The following is a 20,548-nucleotide window of genomic DNA, read 5'->3' on the forward strand; positions in this document are numbered from 1 at the left end:
TTACCTCCTTCGAGAAGTGAACCTTCCCTGGCTTCTCTAAACAGCAGCAGGCCTCACCGCAGCCCTGGGATGCTCTATCCACTTACACTGCTTTAGTTTTCCTCAGAGCTCCTGGGTCTTCTATACATTATATATAGTATGTTTGTTTGTTAGCTTACTCATTGACTGGCTTCCCGCTAAAATGTAAAGTTTATGGGGGCCAAGACTTTCTCTCTCTTGTTTGCCACTCTATCTACAGTACCTGGAAAAGTGCCTGGAAAAAAAATAAGCATTCAACAAATATTTCTGGAAGAATGAATATTATTTCAGATAAGAAAACAGGGGCGCCTGGATGGCTCAGTTGGTTAAGCATCTGATTTTGGTTTCTGCTCAGGTCATGATCTCCTGGTGAGATCAAGCCTCGCATCAGTCTCCCTGCTCAGGTGGGAGTCTGCATCCCCTCTCCCCCTCCCCCTGCTCGTGCTCTCTCTCAAATAAATATATAAATCTTAAAAAAAAAAAAGAAAACAGAACTTTCTTTAATGTCAGGATTTATCAGTGGCAGAGCAGATACTTGGTTTTGCTCTTGCTTGGTTATTCTGCTATTCACATTTCATCTTGCTGAAGTACTGACTACTATTCTCCTGAGATTAAGGATAAAATGAAAGTGGTCATTCTTTGGACACCTACTATGAGCCCTCTGCAATGGATATCTTTAATTTTTATCTGCTCATCATACTCTCCCCTTTCTTGTGGTATCAGCCCTCAGATTTTGCTTTGATACCTCTACCTCCCTGTATTGGGGGGGGAACGTGGGTCACAGCACCTTGCCCTCCCATGACCAAGGAGTGCGCCTGACACCCAAGCTTAGCCAAGCAGATGCTGTTTCCCTACAATGTGAATCTTGAGTGGACTGGTAGAGACTAGAGGATTCTTCCTGGCAGTGTTGTCATGAAAACATGGGTCTGTGCTTCCTGGATCCCTGTACCTGCTTTCTAAGGCCAAGTCCTTACCTTTTCCTTCATGTTTGTGAGTTACCTTTTTTCTTCCAGTATATACCCTTTTCTTTAAGTAGCCTTTAAATTTCTCTTGCTTGTAAAAAAAAATAAAAATAAATAAATAAATTTCTCTTGCTTGTGACAAAGCACTCTGATACCATCTTAAACCTCATGGCCACCCTGCAATGCCATCCCCAAGTAACAGAAGAGAGGAACATGGCTTGTGAAGGGATTATTCCAGGTTGCCTGACTGTGGCAGGCTGCCTAAGAGTTTCCCAAGATGTCCTCATCCAATCCCCAGACTCTTGAATATATATGTCCCTTTAGATGGCAAAAGACACGTTTTAAGAAGTGACTAAGTTAAGAATTTTGGATTATCCTGGGTTATCCAGGTGGGCCAATGATGTAGTCACAAGTAGCCTTGTGAGAGGGATGCAGAGGGCGATGCCACATCTACAGAAGATGTGACAATGGATACCAGAGGTCAGGGTGATGCAAAGTGGTCATGCGCCCTCCGGAACACAGGGAGCCTCCAGAAATTAGAGAAGGCAAGAAAACAAGTTTTCCTCTAGAGGCTCCAGAATGAATTGGTTTTGGACTTCTAGCCTCCAGAACTATAAGAGAATAAGTTTGTGTTGTTTTAAGCCACCAGTTTTGTGGTGGTTTATTAAGCAGCTATGGGAAACTAATACACCAACTAATAAATGGCAGAGCTCACTTGCGAACCCAGACATGTCTGCCATGCTGGTTCCCACAGGCTCCCTGAGCTTATTCCCAAATAGTCACCTAGAGACAACAGGAAGGAAGCAGGACTGAGTGCCGCAGAGAAAGGGCCACCCTCACGCCAAACTTCCAGTGAGAAAGAGGCGCTTAGAGGACTTATGCATCCCAGCATGTCCTGAATTCAGGAAACAGCTCTTCTTCCTTCCTATATGCTAATATAAAGAGCAAAGATGATTTATTATCCTTATGAGACTCCTGGCCTCTTAAGTTACCTGTCTATAAGACAAAATTAAATAAAATGAATTTTTCCTGGAGCACCTGGGTGGCCCAGTTGGTTAAGCATCCGACTCCTAATTTTGGCTCAGGTCATGATCTTGGGGTCACGAGTTTAAGCCCCATGTCAGGCTCTGCGCTGGATGTGGAGCCTGCTTGAGATTCTCTCTCTTCCTCTCCCTCTGCTCCTCCCCACTTGCACACTCTGTCTTAAAAAAAAAAAAAAAAGATGTTTTCCTTTCGACAGGGCATGACAGCAAATTTTCTGCTGTGCCATTTAATTATGATCTTTAGTGCTACACGCATGCTATTTCCTGTGCCATCTAGAAGGCACGAGTGTTTTTCCTTCCCACTGTTAACTTTCACACAAACACACCATCATATGACTGGTGCTTGTCCTCAAATGGCACAGTGACACTTTTGTTTTCACCTCAGCTTTTGGTCATAAGATACCTTTTACTGACATGTAAGTATTGTGATTTTTTTTCTTTTTCTTTTCTTTCTTTTTTTTTTGTCTAAGGATAGAACTTAGCTGAAAAGACATTTCACCCAAAGCAAGTTTTCTTTTCTAAAACACAATCTTTGTCTCACTGAAGGTCTCAGCTTTAATGATGTCTTTCATGAGCCTTCTCCCCCGGGGCATGGGACCAGATAGGCAGCAGGGCACTTTTGTTCCTTGTGCTTATTTAGTGATTTATTTTTGCAAATGAATCTGACCAATTCTTTGCAGTCAAAATAAAAAGTGAAATTTTTCTTGTTCTCAATATCATAGCAAATAGTTTCATTGTTTCTGATTGGCTGGTTGAGTCAGGACTCTATACTGCGAAAGAGGATGATGACAGATTCATAAATAGGAGGAAAGCCATCAGGCAATATGATGTAATCCACCACTGTTGAAAGGTAGGGAAGAAAACACCCTCATAGAGCTCTGATTAAAGCATGTGGTAGATTGCGTTATTGGTCCCAATTATTACTCTTTTCCCTGGAAGAGAATTGTGCATCTCTACTCTGCCATAGGGCTTGCAGTTTCTGCCTGGGGGTGGTGTCAACTTCCCCATAGCACTGCTATTCAGCTTGGCCATGGACTTGTATTGGCCAATGAAATGTGAGCAGCAGAAATGCTTGCCCCTGCATGGATTGGCCATTGCTCTTCTCTCTCTGCCATGAGAGTGAGGGAGCGGGCTGTTCCTTCATCCTGGGTCCCAGAATGAAAGGGGACAAGGAGCAGAACCAAAAGTGACATGCAGCCAACAGAAAAAAGGGTGAAGAATAAATGTTTGCCATTCTAAGGCACTGAAATTTGAGGGTTATTTGTTACTGCAACAGAACCTAGAGAAAGCTGACTAATTCAGAATACTGGCAGGTAGTTGGGGCAAAACCATGTAGGAGCACATATAAGTCAGGACTCTTTAATTTGCAAGTATTAGAAACTTAACTCAAGCTGGCTTAAGCAAAAAATTAAAGATTGTAAAAAAGGCTTAATTAAGGGATAGGGTTGGCGTTAGGCATGGCCATATAGAGAGGCCCAAAACGACGCCATAGAAATCCAGGTTCTGGTTGCCTCTCAGTTCTGAAGTTATCTCAGGCGCAGCCTCTTCAGGTGGTTGCCCCTCCGCAGCTCAAGGCTTATGACCTCAAAGCTCCAAGTCTACAGGAAGAGAGAGAAAATCTTTCCCGGTTGCTTCCTGAAAAATCTTGGGGTTACAGGTGATTGAACCAATTTGGGAGCAACAGCGGTGGTCAGGGGGGTTCACTGCTCTGAGTGGCCAGGCCTGGGTCACACACCCAGCCCAGAGCCAGGGGTGGAATCAGCTCCCTGTCCACACGGACTGAGAATGGGAGACAGGTGATCCTTCCAGTTACAGGGAGTTCTGTAACCAGAAGAAGGAGGAAATCAATGCAGCGGGGGTGGGGGGGGAAATGGGGTGGGGGTAGGGGTGTGGGGGGGTGGGGTGGGGAGGAAGCATAAATGTCTACCACAAAAAGCGAGAAAATGGAATTTAAAAAGGTAGAATAAATACCCTCTAGTTTTGTAATTAAGATAATTTCAGAGAGAGAAAGAGAACGTGAGCACACAAGCAGGGGGAGGGGCAGAGGGAGAAGGAGAGAGAATCCTAAGCAGACTGCCTGATGTAGGGCTTGATCCAGCCACCCTGAGATCATGAGCTGAAATGACGAGTCGGACGTTTAACCGACTGAGCCACCCAGGCACCCCTTGTTTTGTAATTGTTTTTAATTCTTAAAGTAACTCTGTAGACAATATGAAAAACTACAAAATAATTTAGAAAAGAAAATAAAAGTTGTGTTCTGGCCCTTTGGAGTGAAACATCCTTTTGAAAGATTTTTGAGTCTAGAGTTATTTAATTCTATGATTATCCTTGATTTTAAACATTTCCTTTTCACCATATAGTTTATTTAACAAACATGTTTATTTTGTATGTGATAAATCTTATTTTTATAAACCTAAGAAAAAATGTTAAGGGTTGTCGATGTCTATATACAATAACTACATAAAATGCAGTTATTTAAAGAAAAAAATCACAGAAAAGAAATGGGTAACTGCGAAGGGATGGACAGAGCGAAGAGTATGCTAAATTATGGGGAACCTGTAGGCAAAAGGCCCAGCATTTATGTGAAAAGCGATTGGCAGCCACCCGTGACAAATGATCCTAACCTACCAGCTGTGATCTGACAATATAATGACATCAAGCAACAAAGACAGCTGGGCTTCGTAGAATCTGTCTTACCAAGAACATTAAAATAGAGCCAAACTCACATTTTAGATGGCTCCCCAGGCTGGTAGATGGGGTTCTCTGAGGCAATAAATGCTAACACACACATAATATACAGAGTCGTATCTTCCACGGTAGCTACACTCTGAAGTCAGCACATAAGATGTCAAAATTTCCCCTTAGCAAACCTTAAATTACCCATAGCATCTTTCAGTTAGTGTCACATAGCCAGTGTTCCCCCTGTCTGAGCCCTGATCACTCTAAGTACCAGGTGATCTAAGAGGTAGTGGAGTAGATGGGTTAACCACTCTTCATGGCATGGACTCAGCAGCAAGGCCGCCTGGGTTCAATCCCAACTCTTCTTTGCTAGCTTGTGACCTCGGGCAGGTATGTTATCCCTGTGCCTCATTTCTTTCTCTGAAATACGGCTGTCACCGGGACAGCTGGTACTCATGGACTATCCAGTGTTCCCTTATGGATCTCGGCCTCCCTCCCAGTTGGTTTGGGGTCAGCCTCTGTGAGGAGAGGCGAGAGGGTTAAGAATGTCCTAGACTGAGAAGGTTAAGAGCTAGGGTGCCTCCTCCTTTCTTTCTTTGCTTCAGTGACCTCAAAAATCGTATGTTCTAAATAGCTATAAACAAAAGGGCTGTCCAACCTGCATCAGTCTTTGTACGAGCAAGAAGTAAGCTGTTATTGATATTTCAGTGCTGTTTAGAACTGCAACTTAGCCTAACATAGCCTGACGAATACAAGGGGGACATAAAATTTCCTACTCTGTAGGGTTCTTACCGAAGTTAAATTAGGTCCTAGTTATCAATTGTTCAGAATAGTATCTGAGTAAACACCATATAAATGCTTGGTTGGCAGGCAGTTACATAGGTAGACAGACACATAGATGGACAAATAGAAGGAAGCAGTTGCCTTTTGAGCTGCTCATGTTACAAGGGGCACATAACACTGGGAACAACTAAGGAAAGAGCTGAGTCATGTGCCCTATTTATGCTGTACCTCCAGAGTGGAATGGCAAGGGGGACTGCTTAAATTTTCAAAAATCGTATTTCTCTTTCTCTCTCTCTTTTCCCCAAAAGCATAAATTAGCATAAATTAAGTACATGCATACTGCAATCCAACTATACACAAAAACTGTTCATGAAGACAGGGACCATGTTCAATTATGTCAAATTTCCATGGCACAGAGTAAGTATCCAATAAACAGTAGCCAACAAGCTTATGAGTATGTCTGCTTTGTAACTTTAGAGCACATTGCAGCATTCAGTAAATATTGGCTACATAAATGAACAAATAAATAACTCCCTTAAAATAGCTGCAATATAGCTGTTTGTGTATGTACCAGTTCTGGAAAGATGGTAGCCCCTTCACAGGTGGCATCAGAATTCCTCTTAGGTAAAGACTTAGCTTTGTTTCGATGAAAGACCATTTTACAGATGAAAAAACTGAGGCTCAGAGGGATGAAGTCATCTTTGCCCAGAGACACACAGCTCAAAATGGTGAAGCTTGGTCTGGAAGGTGGAGATGTGATTCCAGAGCCCAAGTTCCTAACCCCTACACTTCCACTGCCGCCACCTTGTCCTCTAGGACATTCTTACGCCACGCTTGATGGCTCCCAGATTTGACTTACTGTCATCTTCTCCAACCCACCCCCCACCAGCCTTCTCTCATACTCCATTATTCGAACTGGTGACACCTCTAACACCATGGCCTCCTGCCCTCACGATTCCATGACCCCCGTCTCCCCTTGTGTCAGTCACTCAATAGAACGGCTACATCTTAGGATGGGTTGTCCCTGAAGACCGTCAGATCTCAATGTTCCAAATTCCCGTTGTGATCGTAACCTCCTCTATCCTTCCATCTTTCCCACTTACTCACATGTATTTATATTTTTAGTCCTTCTGCAAGACTGGGATTTGAGAAGATTACTGGTATCTAGAACAGGGCTCAGCAAACTATAGCCCACGGGCCTAATGGGGCCCATCACCTATTTGTATAAATAAAGTTGGACTGGAATCCAGCCATCCCTGTTTATTCACATACTTTCTATGACTGCTTTCATGCTACAATGGTGCAGGTGAAGTAATTGTAAGAGAGACCGTATGTGGCCTGCAAAGCCTAAGAGATTTACCCTGCTCTACAGAAAAAGTATTATTAAAAGAAAAAGTACTACTGGCGCCATGTTCTTAGGGCAAGCCCAAGGCTCTGATCATGTTAACCCTCCTTCTCATTGGTGCTGGAGAGAAGTGGGTTTGGCATCAGAGCAGGATGTGAAGGGAGAACGAGGCTGAGGTAAGGGAACTGCTGGTGAGTCATGCACATTCAGAGCCAGGTCTCAGGGTGACCAAGGTCTCCCCAGCACCGTGAGGCTTCTCACTTGGGTCCACACTTGCTACTCTCTCCTTGTCCTGGGGCCATTTTCCTTTCATACCATTTGAGTTTCTCAGCATGATCACATGAAAACTCAGTCTCCCCCACTGCCTGTCACTCCAGCCACCTCCAGTGGAGAAGAACACCCCTCAGCCCTCCTGGTTGACTTTGCCAGTTAATAGATACCTCCTTGCCCACGGCATTCATCCATCATTCAATCAAGCGGTCAGGAGGAGCTTTGAAAAATCTCATTGTTTCTTTTCCTTTTAATTTTTTTTTATGGAAAATTTCAAAGATATAAAAAAGTAGACAGAAAACAAAAATGAACCCATGTCACCGTCAGTCAGTTTCAATTATACTGTGCTGCATGTCAGTTATTCGATGTCATTCCCCCCAACCCTGTCCACAGACATCATATCATTTCGTGTTTCATTCATAAATATTTTAGCATGTTTCTCTAAAAGGTAATAACTTTTTAAAATCATGACTATGAAATGATTATCATACCTTAAGTAAAAGAATAATTCTTTACATCAACTATTTATTGAGCATTCAAATTTCCAATTGCCTCCTAATTTTTCTTTCTCTGAATCATGACTCAAATAAGATTTACCTATTGAAATTTCAAAAACCATATGGACCCCTACCATCCCCATTTTAGTGTCTCCAAGTATGGTACAATTTTTACTCCCAAAGTAAACACATAATGTAGTGTTTCTCTCTCTTTCTGAAAACTGGTTGTTAAATCATTAACAGAATTTAAAAAATATGGTAGTTTTTGAGAAAAAACTAAGATATACTTAGAAAAGTTAACCATGTTTTCCCTTTATTTAAGATCCCCTAGGCCCAGTCTAGACCTTTCACTATGTTAGCTTTGCTAGTCTTCAACCCTGATTTTACCCAACCATCTGTTTTCTCCACCCCCTTTCCAGGGTTGCAGAGGGTTGCTGGTGATAATCACATAAGCAGGTTGTTTATATGCACCACAAATTCAGGCCATCAGCTGGGCCATCCCTATTTATCTCTGGTTGATTCCCTATCAGTTTCATGACGGCAGCTGCTGCAGCACCCCCTCCGTCCCCCACAAGCCTCTAGAACCTGCCTGGGCCTCCCTCTCAGCAGATGTCTCCACACCTACACAAACAACCAGAATGATAGGACCCACCATGAACTTGCTCAACTTTTCCCCTTCTACCTCAAATTTCCTTCCACTCGTAGTTCTGGTCTCAGAGGAAGACATACATCTTCTTATATCTAATATATGTGTATACATGCATAGAAAAGTCTCTGAAAAGAAGTTCACTAAAATGTCAACAATGGTTAGATTTGGGAGGCAGGCTCTTAGGTGATTTGTACCTTTTTCTTTTTGCTTTTCTGTTTGCTTTTACTTTTTTCTCTGAGCATGTATCATTTTTGCAAAACCCATAATACCATTTCAAAATGTCAGTGATCCGCAAGAAAATGTAGGTGATCCCTATGAGTGAGGGACTTTCAATTTTCCCATATTCTCCATTACCCTTTGAGGTAGGCAATGGCGCCTAAACATGTCCACATCATAATTCCTAGAACCTTATGTTACCTTTACAACGGCAAAAAGGACTTTGCAGATGTGATTAAATTAAAGACTTGAGATGGGGAGAATGTTCTGAATTAGCTAGGTGAGCCAATGTAATCATAGGAGTCCTCCTTCACAGATGAAGAGGGAAGCAAAAGAGAGTCAGAGAAATGTGACTAAGGACACAGGATCAGAGATAGGCAACGTTGCTGGCTTTGAAGATGGAGGAAGTCACCATCAGCCAATACAGAAAGCCTCTAGAAGCTGCAAAAGGCAAGGAAATGGGTTCTCCCCTACAGCCTCTGGGAAAGAATGCAGCCCTGTCTACACCTTGATTTTAGCCCAGGGTGACCCGTGTCAGGCTTCTGACCTCCAAAACTGTAAGATAATAACTTTGTCAAAGCCACCGAATTTGTGGTAATTTGTTACAGCAGCACTAGAAAACTAATATACTCCTATTCCCTCCCTGCTGGTCATTCAAATCAACATAAAATCTAAGTGGAAACACTGACTTGCTTTGCAAACAACTAGAAGACTAGCCATGGTAACCACTGCCAATCACATGACTTAGAGTAAGTGCCTCCTTCGTTGGACCTCTGGAACCAACTCTGGGGTACTCCAAAGTTTGGCTGTGGTCCATCTCAGCTCAATCTGTACATCTGACTTGGGAACCTTGATTCCAAAATCAACCTTTCTCTCCAGACCCCACTTCCGAGCTTCAGGCCAATGTTGCCAATATGGATGTCCTAGAGGCACCTCAATCTCAATGTGACTGAGATAGAAATCCTCCTCTTTATCCTTGAGCCTGCTTTGCCGGTGAGGTCTTTTTGCTTCTATCATGGGCCTCCCATTTGCCCAGCAAATCTCGCCTTTTCAGGCACACCTCTTCTCCACCCCCAAACTCATCCCATGCATCCATCCACTCTACCCATCCCAGGTACCTCCTTTTCCATTCCTGTTGTCCCAGTTCAAGACCCGAGGGCTGTAACCAGGCTTTCCCCAATCTCACATATCCCCTGCATTCTTGGGAGTTATCTTGCCAAAACAGCCTGCTCACATTACCCCTCCGCTCCAAAATCTTTTAAATACGCTCTCTCGCTTATGGAATAATGCCCAAACTTCATCGGTTTTACTGAAAACCAAAATCCACCCTCTCACTCCCTTCCAGCCTTATCTCCTATCTCATCCCTGTACCTTGGCGTGCTCTGTGAGCCAGCTACACTGGTTTCCTGTGCCTGGACCAAGTCCTGCCTTCTCCTACCTTCCTGCCTTTGGCCTTGAGTACCCTTTTCTGCTGTATCTCTCTTCCTAAGTCCACCGTGTCCTTTGATGGCAATTGTAGCCACTAGTAAGCCATATGTTACTACAGGCTGGCCCCCTTTGCGATTTCATTTGTAGGTGCATCATTTTGCTGCATCTTCCTAATTTTACTAACTAAACATTTTATTAATGAGGATATGGAGGCTTACAGAGTGACCTGCTGTGGTGCTTTTAAAACATGTCTGCACGTGGTTTGATACTCCTCCCTTCAAAAGGTGGAGCCTAGTCGCATTCCCTCTGAACGTGGTACTTGAGCTGTACTTAGAGACTCACTGCTAATTAACTAACAGAATGTGGTCGAAGTGCAGGTGTTTGGCTTCCTAGATTGGTCACAAAAGGCCCTGCAGCTTCCTTCTTGGTCTCAAGTCTCTCATCCTGAAAGAGGCGTGAGGACCCTCAGCAGCCCATGCATGGAAAAGCCCATGTGGGGAAAAACTGAGGCCTTCAGCCCCCACCATGTGGGGAAGCCAACTTGAAAGTGGCTCCTCTGGTTCACTCACGCCTTCGGAAGACTATAGTGCCTGCAACGCCTTGACCGTGGCCAAAGAGAGACCTTGAACCAGAAGCACCCAGCTGAGCTGCACCTGAATTCCTGATTCAAAGAAACTATGAGATAATAAGCATTTATTGTTTCAAGCCACTAAATGTTGGGGTACTTTGTTACACGGTAAAAGAAGCTAAAACACCCAGGGTCATGAGACTAATAAGTGGTAGAATAGAGATTTGAATGCTGGTTTGTCTGTCCCCGGAGCTCATGCTCTTAACCCCAACCCAAAGCCGCATGAAGTGCTAGTTTATATTTTGCTTCCTTTATAAAACATTGACATAGTCTTCCCTCAAAATCCATCTTCCTCCAATCTATACCTTTAAGCCCTATCCAAAATGCCCATTTATTGTGCCCCCAAAATCACCATATTTGCCTAAGACCTACCTCACTTTATTTGCAACTTTCCAGCTCCTTTCAGCTTTAGTACCTACATCTTAGTGTTGTCACTAAGATTAAATGAGTAATACATGTAAAAGTGCTTAGCAGAGGGATGACTAAATTATACTATTTATTACCTCAAGTATACTATTTATTAGTAGTATAATATAATTATACTACTTATTTAGACACAGCATGTCTTCTGCTATAGGGATGAAGTCTCAACTCTGGCTGTATATTAGAACCACCCAGGAAGCTATTTAAAAATAAATAAATAAAAACCAAAAACAACAATGCCTAGGCAATACCCTGAATTAATAGGTCTCATTTACGAAGTCTTGGGTGAAGCCAGGCAACAAAAACTCCTCAGATGACTTTGAAGAGCAGCCAGGGTAGAAACCCACTGGATTAGGTCAGAGGTTCTCAAGCTCTGGGGCTACTTTGTTGGCTCCTTGCCCCGCTCAACCCTTCATACCTCTGACATTTGCTAGTGTCTGGAGATATTCTTGATGGTGATGGCTTTAGGGAGGTGCTATTGGCATCTGGTGGGTGGAGGCCAGAGAATCTGCTGAACATTCCAGAATGCACACGCCAGCCCCACATCAGAGAATTATCTGGTGCCAACTGTCGATAGTGCTGAGGTTCAAAAACCTGGATTAGGTATTGTTTCCCAGCTCCTACCCTCGTTCCTACTTGTCTGACTCATCTGGTCAAAAATATCTTTGAGAAGGATACAGCACCTGAGTCCTTGCCTCTCAAAGCCAAATCTGGGCACCAACCAGCTTGGCCACTGCCTCAACTGGGCTGGCTCCAGGTCTGTTGGGGGGTCTGTGAATAGTCTTGTGCTTCCCCATTTCCCTTCAGTGCTTTAACCTGTATTACAACACTCACTACAGGAACCATAGTTAGTTGTAAACATGTCTCTCTCACCCCCAGAGCCAGAGCCATATTTGATTCATCTCAATTTATTCCACAACACCAGGCTCTGTGCATTGCACGTGGTAGGTGTTCAATAAATAACTACATCAAATTAGATTAATATAACTTAAAGTTTTAACATGCTTCTTGGCATCTCTTTGGAAGGTTATGGAAATAGTACAAATGCCAGTTAAGGTGAGAGCTCTTACGTTTCTGTTCTTGTAGAGTTAAAGTGAAATGATTGCTTTGGCTACTTCTCAGTATATTTATATGAGCGGCCAGCAGAAGATAGCAACCATTTTAAATTAAGATATTTGTATAATAAATGACTAGGGATTTGAGAGGACTCTTGTCTAAGTTCTTATATCTTTAAGATTCTTTCTCATTGGTTATTAGAAGTGGGAAAACATTTCATTTTCAAGGCAAAGCAACAACTTGGAAAATGATACTGAAAATACCTGGTCTTAGAAAAACATGCAAATCTTCCACTTATTAATCATTTATACTCAATACATTATGGGCCTTCCATTTTCATGGTGGGCAAAATTAGGCATAGGTTTAGAAGCTAAATAAAAAAACAAGGTTTTCCAATATCATTCTCCTTTCAATGCGTAGCTGCTCTCAGATTTTTAAAAAACTGGTAATGGGGTGCCTGGCTGGCTCAGTTGGTAGAGCAGGTGACTCTTGATCCTCAGGGTTATGAGTTCGAGCCCCATGTTGGATGTGGAGATTACTTTAAAAAAACTCTTTAAAAAACTGGTAATACCTGGGGTACATTTAATTCTCAAAATTAAGAAAGTCAGTCAAGAGTCTATTCAACTTGGCATTCTCAAGAAGGGTAATTTAAGTAAAAAAAAAAATAGTGTCATTTGAGGGTTAAGGGTCTAATTTAAGGTCTTTTATTTGGTTTAATACGGTTTTGCAAGGCTCACTTAATTTTCTAATGCCTCAGTTTCCTGACATTATTCTTGCGAAGGGCTGGCATGAAAACATTTCAAAGCAACAGGTTAAATATATATCATTTTATCTAAATGGAGCTACCTTTCTTCCACCTATGCCTTAAAATAGTGGACCACTGCTTAAATGTCATCTTCCAAGTGAGATCTTCCTTGACCACCCTACGCAAAAATTAAGCCCCCTCAACACTCTGTATTCCCCCCTCTCTGCTTTATTTTTCCCTATAGCACTTAATTGTTTGTTTATTGTCTGTCATCCCTCACTAGGATATAAATTTCATTTAGGCAGGGATTTGGGGCCACTTTGTTCAATGCTTTACCTCCAGCACCCAGAATGATGTTTGGCACATCGCAGTACTCAATAAATATTTATTGTATGAATGAGTCCATTATGCAAATTTAGAAATGAAATATATTATAACACCATCAAAGGCATGAATTAGATGTAACTGAATCAACAGGGCTAGATCTCAAAAGCGTATACTTGAGTCAAATAAAAGCAAGTTGCAGAATAGTGCATAAATTTCCTCATCTGCAAAACAGGTCTGGTAATGGCATTGTTATGAGGATCAAGTTAGTTTACTAGTGTTAAATGCTGAGAACAATGACACAAGCATTCAATAAATGTTATTTGCCATCATCATCATTACACTGATGAAAATTCACTCACAGCAGCAAATAGTACTACTAATTTTTTATGATATAATCTAATTTTACATAAACAACCAATTTTAAGAACTCTGGAAGGATGCACTATAGACTAAACTGATTACATTTGTGAGGAGAGAAGACTCATATTAGAATGATGGTCAAAGACAGTTTTAACTTTATCTGTCATGTTCTAGTATCTTAAATGTAGAATTGATGCATACAACTAAAAATTAATATTTAGGAAAGTTTCTTGAGACATAACCTCTTGAGAGGGGGTGGGGAGGGAGGGAGAGATAACGGAGAGATGAATTACTTAGGATAAGAATTTTTAAAAGTTTTCTACTTTATTTCTGAAGTGCTTCTTGAATAATCACCACATGGATAGGAGGTTCTTCGCCTAGACTGAAAATAACTAGAGACAAGAGCCACAAATATAACTGACCTGGAGCCCTGGGTGGATTACATGAGTTAGTTGGATTGGAGAAAACTATCATTAACACAATCTTAAAATAGGAATAAATTATTTGAGGTCTTGTGTTGGTACTTACTGATGCTTCAGCCACTGGTCCACAAACGGAATGGAGAAGAATTCTGTGAAAGCCTCCCTTATCCTCTTTGGATTTTGACTGGTAACGATGCCATATGTTTGATTGACAAGAAAACAATAAGCAAGTCAACTGTTGCTATTCTGCTTGCAAATTAACACTATTGAATCCTTAGGGTCATTGAATATTCAAAGACATGCAAAACTTACTTGTATAACCACTCGGTCAGAAAATCACAGGCAATGAACTTGGTTCTTTTTCTCTAAAAAGAAAAGAGAGAAGAGAGAATGAAATTATACTCTTTGTCCACATGTCTGAGTAGGACAAAGGAAGAGAGGTTAATTGATTTTTTTTGTGTTAGGTGAAATATGCATGAGCCTTTTATGAGGTTTATAAGTATATCAACAAACAGTAAATTGGGGCGATGCAAAGACTCCTGAAGACATTTCTCTAGTCTTTGGACAAGCATATTTTCTGACAGCAGGGACTAATAAAAGTGCACATAGTAGGGGGCTTACTACATGCTTTTGGAATTGTCACAGAAGGATTTTATTTAAATCTGGACCTTGAGGAGCACCTGGACGGTTCAGTTGGTTAAGTGTCTGACTCTTGATTTCAGCTCAGGTCATGATCTCAGGGTTGCGGGATTGAGCTCTGTGTAGGGCTCCTCACTCAGTGCAGAGTCAGATTGTCCCTCTCCCTCCCCCTCTAACCCTCCCCCTGCTCTCACTCTCTCTTTCTCTAAAATATATAAATAAATAAAATCTTTAAAAAAAAATCTAGACCTTGATTCTGAATAACTGTATTTACTGTCCTCCCCCCGTCCACTCACATCCTCAGAACAGCACTACTTCAGGTCTGGCTACCGTGTTCTGATGTGGAAGCCAAACATGCAAGTGCCATTGGCCAGTGTGGCCAACCTGGCCAGTTGTCCACCCAACAGCCACTCTCCACTTCATCCTGATAAAACAGAGAACCTGATTGACAAGCAGCCCACAGGGGGAAGAACTGTATTTTCCAGCCTCCCACATAGCAAGGGATAGCCATGACACAATTGTGCCCTATGACATAGAAATGAACAGGTCTTATGGACTTCTGCAAAAGTCCTGCTTTCTTAATTTCTGCTGTCCCTTCTTCCTTGAAGTTTCCTTCTACTTCTTTCAGCCTGTAAAACAGATGTGTGCCTGGAAGTGGAGCAGCACCTTTCAACAATGAAGCCAAAGCCACATGCTAAGGGTGGTAGGGCAGGGGGTTAGAAGGAGCCTGGGCCATTGAAGACTTCCTTAAGCCTCTGTACCAGCTCGGGCCTGACCTACTCTGAACATCCTGATATGTAAGGGGAAATAAATGTCATTTGGTTTTTCAACTAAATTTTCATTACATGCCAGTGAATGCAGTCCCTAAGAGATAGATAGATAGCCAGTAAACCACAAGGGAAAGAATACCCTAGAGCACCTGGGGAGAAGGCATGCTAAGAAGGCAATGGGATGGACCACCAGGTATCTTGTCTCCTGGATCCACTGAAAGTCTTTGTAACCCAAACAGAACCAGTCAACTCCTTTAAGAGAACTGTTATGCAAACTGGGAGATAAAGGGTTGCTACCTCTCCTTTTAAGATAACAGGGGCTAAGCAATGTCCACAATAGCCAAACTATGGAAAGAGCCAAGATGTCCATCAACAGATGAATGGATAAAGAAGATGTGGTATATATATACAATGGAATATTATGCAGCCATCAAAAAAAACCCCAAAATCTTGCCATTTGCAATGACGTGGATGGAGCTAGAGGGTATTATGCTGAGCAGAATAAGTCAATCAGAGAAAGACATGTATCATATGACCTCACTGATATGAGGAATTCTTAATCTCAGGAAACAAACTGAGGATTGCTGGGGTGGTGGGGGGTGGGAGGGATGGGGTGGCTGGGTGATGGACATTGAGGAGAGTATGTGCTATGGTGAGCACTGTGAATTGTGTAAGACTGATGAATCACAGACCTGTACCTCTGAAACAAATAATACATTATATGTTAAAAAAAAAAGATAGTAGGAAGGGAAAAATGAAGTGGGGGGAATCGGAGGGGGAGACGAACCATGAGAGACTATGGACTCTGAGAAACAAACTGAGGGTTCTAGAGGGGAGGGGGGTGGGGGGACGGGTTAGCCTGGTGATGGGTATTAAAGAGGTCACATATTGAATGGAGCACTGGGTGTTCTACGCAAACAATGAATCATGGTACACTACACCAAAAACTAATGATGTAATGTATGGTGATTAACATAATAAAATAAAATTAAAAAAAAAAAGATAACAGGGACTAAGAACCAAAAGTCCAGAGGTGTTGGTTGCCATGTGAAAAGATCCTTCCCAAGAATGTAGACAATACAGAATCTGCTAGAAATTCTCTCTTTTTACCTCCAGGTCTACCCTTCTCCTCCCTGCTCTGTGCCTCAGGAGGCTGATTTTATGGTTCACTTCAACCAGGTTCCCTTACTCACTAGGTGGGTCCAGCCAATGAGAGGTACCAGCAGGAGATCCGAGACAGGGAGGAGAGAAAGGCAGGGTGCTATGGATTGAACTGTGTCCTCTCTGACCCAAATTCATATGTTGAAGTCCTAACTTCCAGTACTTCAGAATGTGACCATATTTGGAAATAGGATCACTACAAATACAACTAGTTAAGCCCAGCCATCCCTGAAGGACACAGCAACTCCAAAGAAAATGAATAAATTTTGGGTTCTATTAGCAAGGAAGCAGGGAGATGCTGCTGGCTAGACCATCAATGGCAGATTCCTAACGATATTGTACTAGACCCTGGATCCAGCTATACCCAAAGCCCAAATCCTCTGGCTGATATCCTCAGGTACATGAGCCAATATACATATATTTTTTATTAAGTCAGTTTGCATTAGGTTGTTTATTGCTTACAACAGGAAGAGTTGTAACTCCTATTCCTTTCTTCTCTAATCGGCTAACCCCCACTTGTCCTTCTAGATGCCTCCATGAAGGCCTTCTGAGCAGACTGAAGCCTCTCTTCAGTCTAGAGTAGGCTCCCCCAGTTCCCTGTGTGCCCCTGTCAGAGCATCTCAGACATAACGTAACTGCTGGCGCACATGTCTATCTACCTCACTGAACTATAAACTTTCTGAGGACAGGGCATATGTCTCTTTTCCTTATATTCTCAGGACTTATTTGAGTGCCTTGCATGGAGTAGGTGATCAATGGGTGGTGACTAATTCAACTCGCCATTCAACTCTCAAACATCAAAGCAAGAAAGAACTCATTTACAAGAATTCTGACATTTAAAAATAGGAATTGCTGATATAATTCTGGACAATTTCTCTTCATTTTCTTCTCATAATATTTTACCATGAAAATTTTCCTACTTTTTCCCCCTTCACTTCAAAATAGCCAACTCAGTTTTATAACCTTAGGTAAGGTTGAAAAGATGGTTGTGAAATTGATTCTCACCAAAAAAGAAAGTGCTGCTTAAGATTTTTTACTGAAAGCTTTACTCCAGCTGTTAGTAAATAAAATATGGTGGTGCCTGAGTTACTGGGGGTTGTTTGCAGTCTTTTACCACCTTGATGATAGCCTTTTATTAAAAAATTGAAATACTCCTGGCCAGGGTAATAAAATTAAATGTACCAGCCCATGGAATGGGGTTTCCTAAGCCTGCCTTGCAAGAATAGGTTATCCCTTCAAAAAGCCATCTTTAACCAAAATAAGAAAATACTTATACAACAATGCAAATATGTATCTAGCATGAATTGCTATATAATAATTTAAACAATTCAGCAATTGTAAGATGGCAGTGTCTCTCTCTCTCCTGTCCTACAAAAGATGCATTGTTCCCCTGGCATTTACCGCACCGTTTGGTGGTAAAGATTTCTTCTACCAAGGGAATGCAGCTTGACTTTCTCTATTAAACAGACTTTTAAAATAGCCAAATGGTCTGATGTATGAAGGTCATGCAGACAGATTTAATCACTTTTGATGCAAAGAAATAAAATGGAAGAAATTGTGTTTTCCTTCTGTTCTGGGCAAGTGTGGACGTGCCATGCATACTCAGACACATGGAACAGTGGGGATATTGTTCAGCTGTTGTTTAGTTTAAAAATTATCTGCCAGGGAGCTGAAAAAGAGAAGGGAAAGCAAATGAAAAGTTGTGGTGAGTGAAGAGATAAGAGAGGAAGTAATCGAGAGAAAAATTAAGGAGTGAGATTAGGAAAGTGTGGGCACCCAGGGTTTACATAATGTGGAAAATACACTAAGTTCATGATTGTTAAAGGGTGAGTATATGCAAGTTTGGGCAAGCAGAAGAAACAGTTAAGACCACCTCAAACAAGGTTAAAAAGCAATTTTTAAAATCCAGAATTAAAGGAAAAAGACTAAATGTCAAAAGACATCATCACGTCATCGTGAGTTGGCAGCTTACTTTAAAATGCATCCAAAAAACAAGGTAGATGAATAGAGGGATGGACTGATGGATTGATGGACAGATATGCAACCAAGCAAATAAAGCAAAATGGTAACTGTAGAATCGAGGTGGTAAATATGTGGGTGTTCCCTCTGAAATTCTTTCAGCTGTTCTATATGCTGGAGAAATTTTGTACTAAAGTTCAGGGAGGCGTTGCGGCGGGGGCGGGGGGAGAACATCATCATAAAAGACTGAAACCCCACAAGGAGAAAAGACAGAACCTGGAGTTCAATCCAGTGGTCATGTTGGGTATGTGTATAGGAGGCAGACTGGAGGTGCAGAGACTGGGGAGAGAAACTTCTAGCATTGGAAAGGCAGCAAATCTGCATCAGGTAATGAATGTAATTGCACCCCAGAAAGGTCAAAAGCACATGCTGTGAGGTTAGTGAATTGAAGTGTGGCTTGCTATGGCATTGTGTTCATTGAGACTCTTCGGGTTTGCAAGGGATGGAAATATGCTCGAGTTACCTTGGTTACTGGGGTTTTTTTACAAATCAGTTTAGGATAGATTTTTGCTGCAACAAACAAGCCCTGAATCTGAGAAGCTTATATCAACCATGATTTATTTCTGACTCGCGATATATGAACATTTCAATCAACTATGGCTCTCTGCTCCATGTTGTCTTTACTCTGGGACTCAGGCTGACGGAGCAGCCTCTCTCTGAAATATCACTAGTTATCATGGCAAGTGAAAAGACTATGGTGAACCATGCTTTGACTCTTAGAGCGTCTGTTTGGAAATGACGTATGTCACGTCCATACATTGCTTTGGCCAAAGCAGTCACATGGTCTCTCCATTAGAGAGAGCCCACAAACATTTGTGAACACTAACATATTCTATCTGGCACGGGGGCATAATGTAAACATAGAAGGAGTGGAAGGAAAATGGGAATTCCTCTGACTAGGGGCAGGTCTCAGGGAGAAGTGACCAGTGTCCACAGCTGTTCAGGGCACAAGTCTGGCTAACTACAGTAGCTTCGTCCATCAGTAGCTTTGTGGCTCAACAACAGTTTTTGTTCTTGATCTATGTGGGACTTGGCCCTTTGGCATCACTACTCCCCAGAAGGAAGAATGTGACTGGGCTGGTAAGGTGGTACGACTCAGGATAGGCCATCCCTATTGGGCAGAGCAATTGTATCAGATCATTTCATAGCCACTTGGCATCCTAGAGTGGCTACCTACAGGGTATGACACTTATTCCTGGCTCTATCACTTGTAGCCAGGGTGATGGGGACATGGACAAAGCAGGGACAGAGGGCTGAAGTTGAGGCTGTGGGTATGGCATGCACTTAGAATATCACAGCCTCCTTTCCCACATAGCTATTCTCCACAGTAAATTTCCACATGCCAGAGACCCCCCAGACATGACAAAAGTGATAAATAACTCATGCTAGAAATGAGTACATACTTGGACTAGACCCAGAGGCCAAAATACTTATCACAGCAAACTTCAAACAGAAGTTCAATTTTTCCCCAATGCATTAGAATTTCATTGGAGAAAAATAGTACTTCTCAAAAGAACTTAAAAATATGTACTCATAACACAAAGTATTGACCAAGACTTTCAGCATGGGCCATGTGGTCATTTCTAAAAGTGTTCTTAATTAAAAGGAGTAATGCTAAAATAATTCTACCACACCTTTCCTGTGAGAATCTATTTTTTCCACTCCTTAGAAAACTTTTCCAAACAAAAGCTGATGGTATTTCTAATTCCCTTATTAGTCAAGGCCAGGAAATAAGAGTTTCTTCCTTCACTGACCAAAGCCCTTGCACTTTTTAAAGATATTTGGGTGCTTCACTCAAAAAATAAAAAACTACAATAAATGACCATTAGATGGCAAGGACTCTAAGAAGAAATAGAAGATTCTATTTTACTGAATTATTCATAGTGGCAAATTTTAGTGTCATGAGATCACCAAATGCCTTATCAGGAGTCAGAAACAGTTTCCTGATACTAACTTTTGTTTACAATACTCTTCTTTGTAATGGAATTTGATGAGCAACCAAGCAAAAGGGAAAATTTTATGCCAAGTGGGATAGGATAGGAAAAGAGGTAGAAAGTCTTATCACCTCTATCCAGACTCTGCATTTAATCCATATTTAAAGCTGAGAT

General features: G+C 41.8%; 1 protein-coding gene across 5 annotated transcripts in view; it reads right to left on the reverse strand.

Annotated features, from left to right (window-relative positions):
• The window catches only part of IQCK (IQ motif containing K), a 121,804-nt gene that overhangs the window by 72,613 nt on the left and 28,643 nt on the right, over positions 1–20,548 (reverse strand). For 4 of the 5 annotated variants that reach the window (XR_012380420.1, XM_025855591.2, XM_025855593.2 and 1 more), the window contains exons 5-6: positions 14,164–14,216; positions 13,958–14,035 (exon numbers count right to left, since the gene is read on the reverse strand). Coding sequence is in view for 4 of the 5 variants with exons in the window: in XM_025855591.2 (XP_025711376.1) it covers positions 13,958–14,035; positions 14,164–14,216 (131 nt within the window). In the remaining variant the exon portion in view is untranslated. The remainder of the gene's footprint in view (positions 1–13,957; positions 14,036–14,163; positions 14,217–20,548) is intronic. The other variant, XM_025855592.2, reaches the window with a different exon arrangement.

The sequence above is a fragment of the Callorhinus ursinus genome, unplaced genomic scaffold (genome assembly GCF_003265705.2).
Source record: "Callorhinus ursinus isolate GAN/ISIS: 27379988/994484 unplaced genomic scaffold, GSC_fseal_2.0 scaffold13, whole genome shotgun sequence".
Lineage (NCBI taxonomy): Eukaryota > Metazoa > Chordata > Mammalia > Carnivora > Otariidae > Callorhinus > Callorhinus ursinus.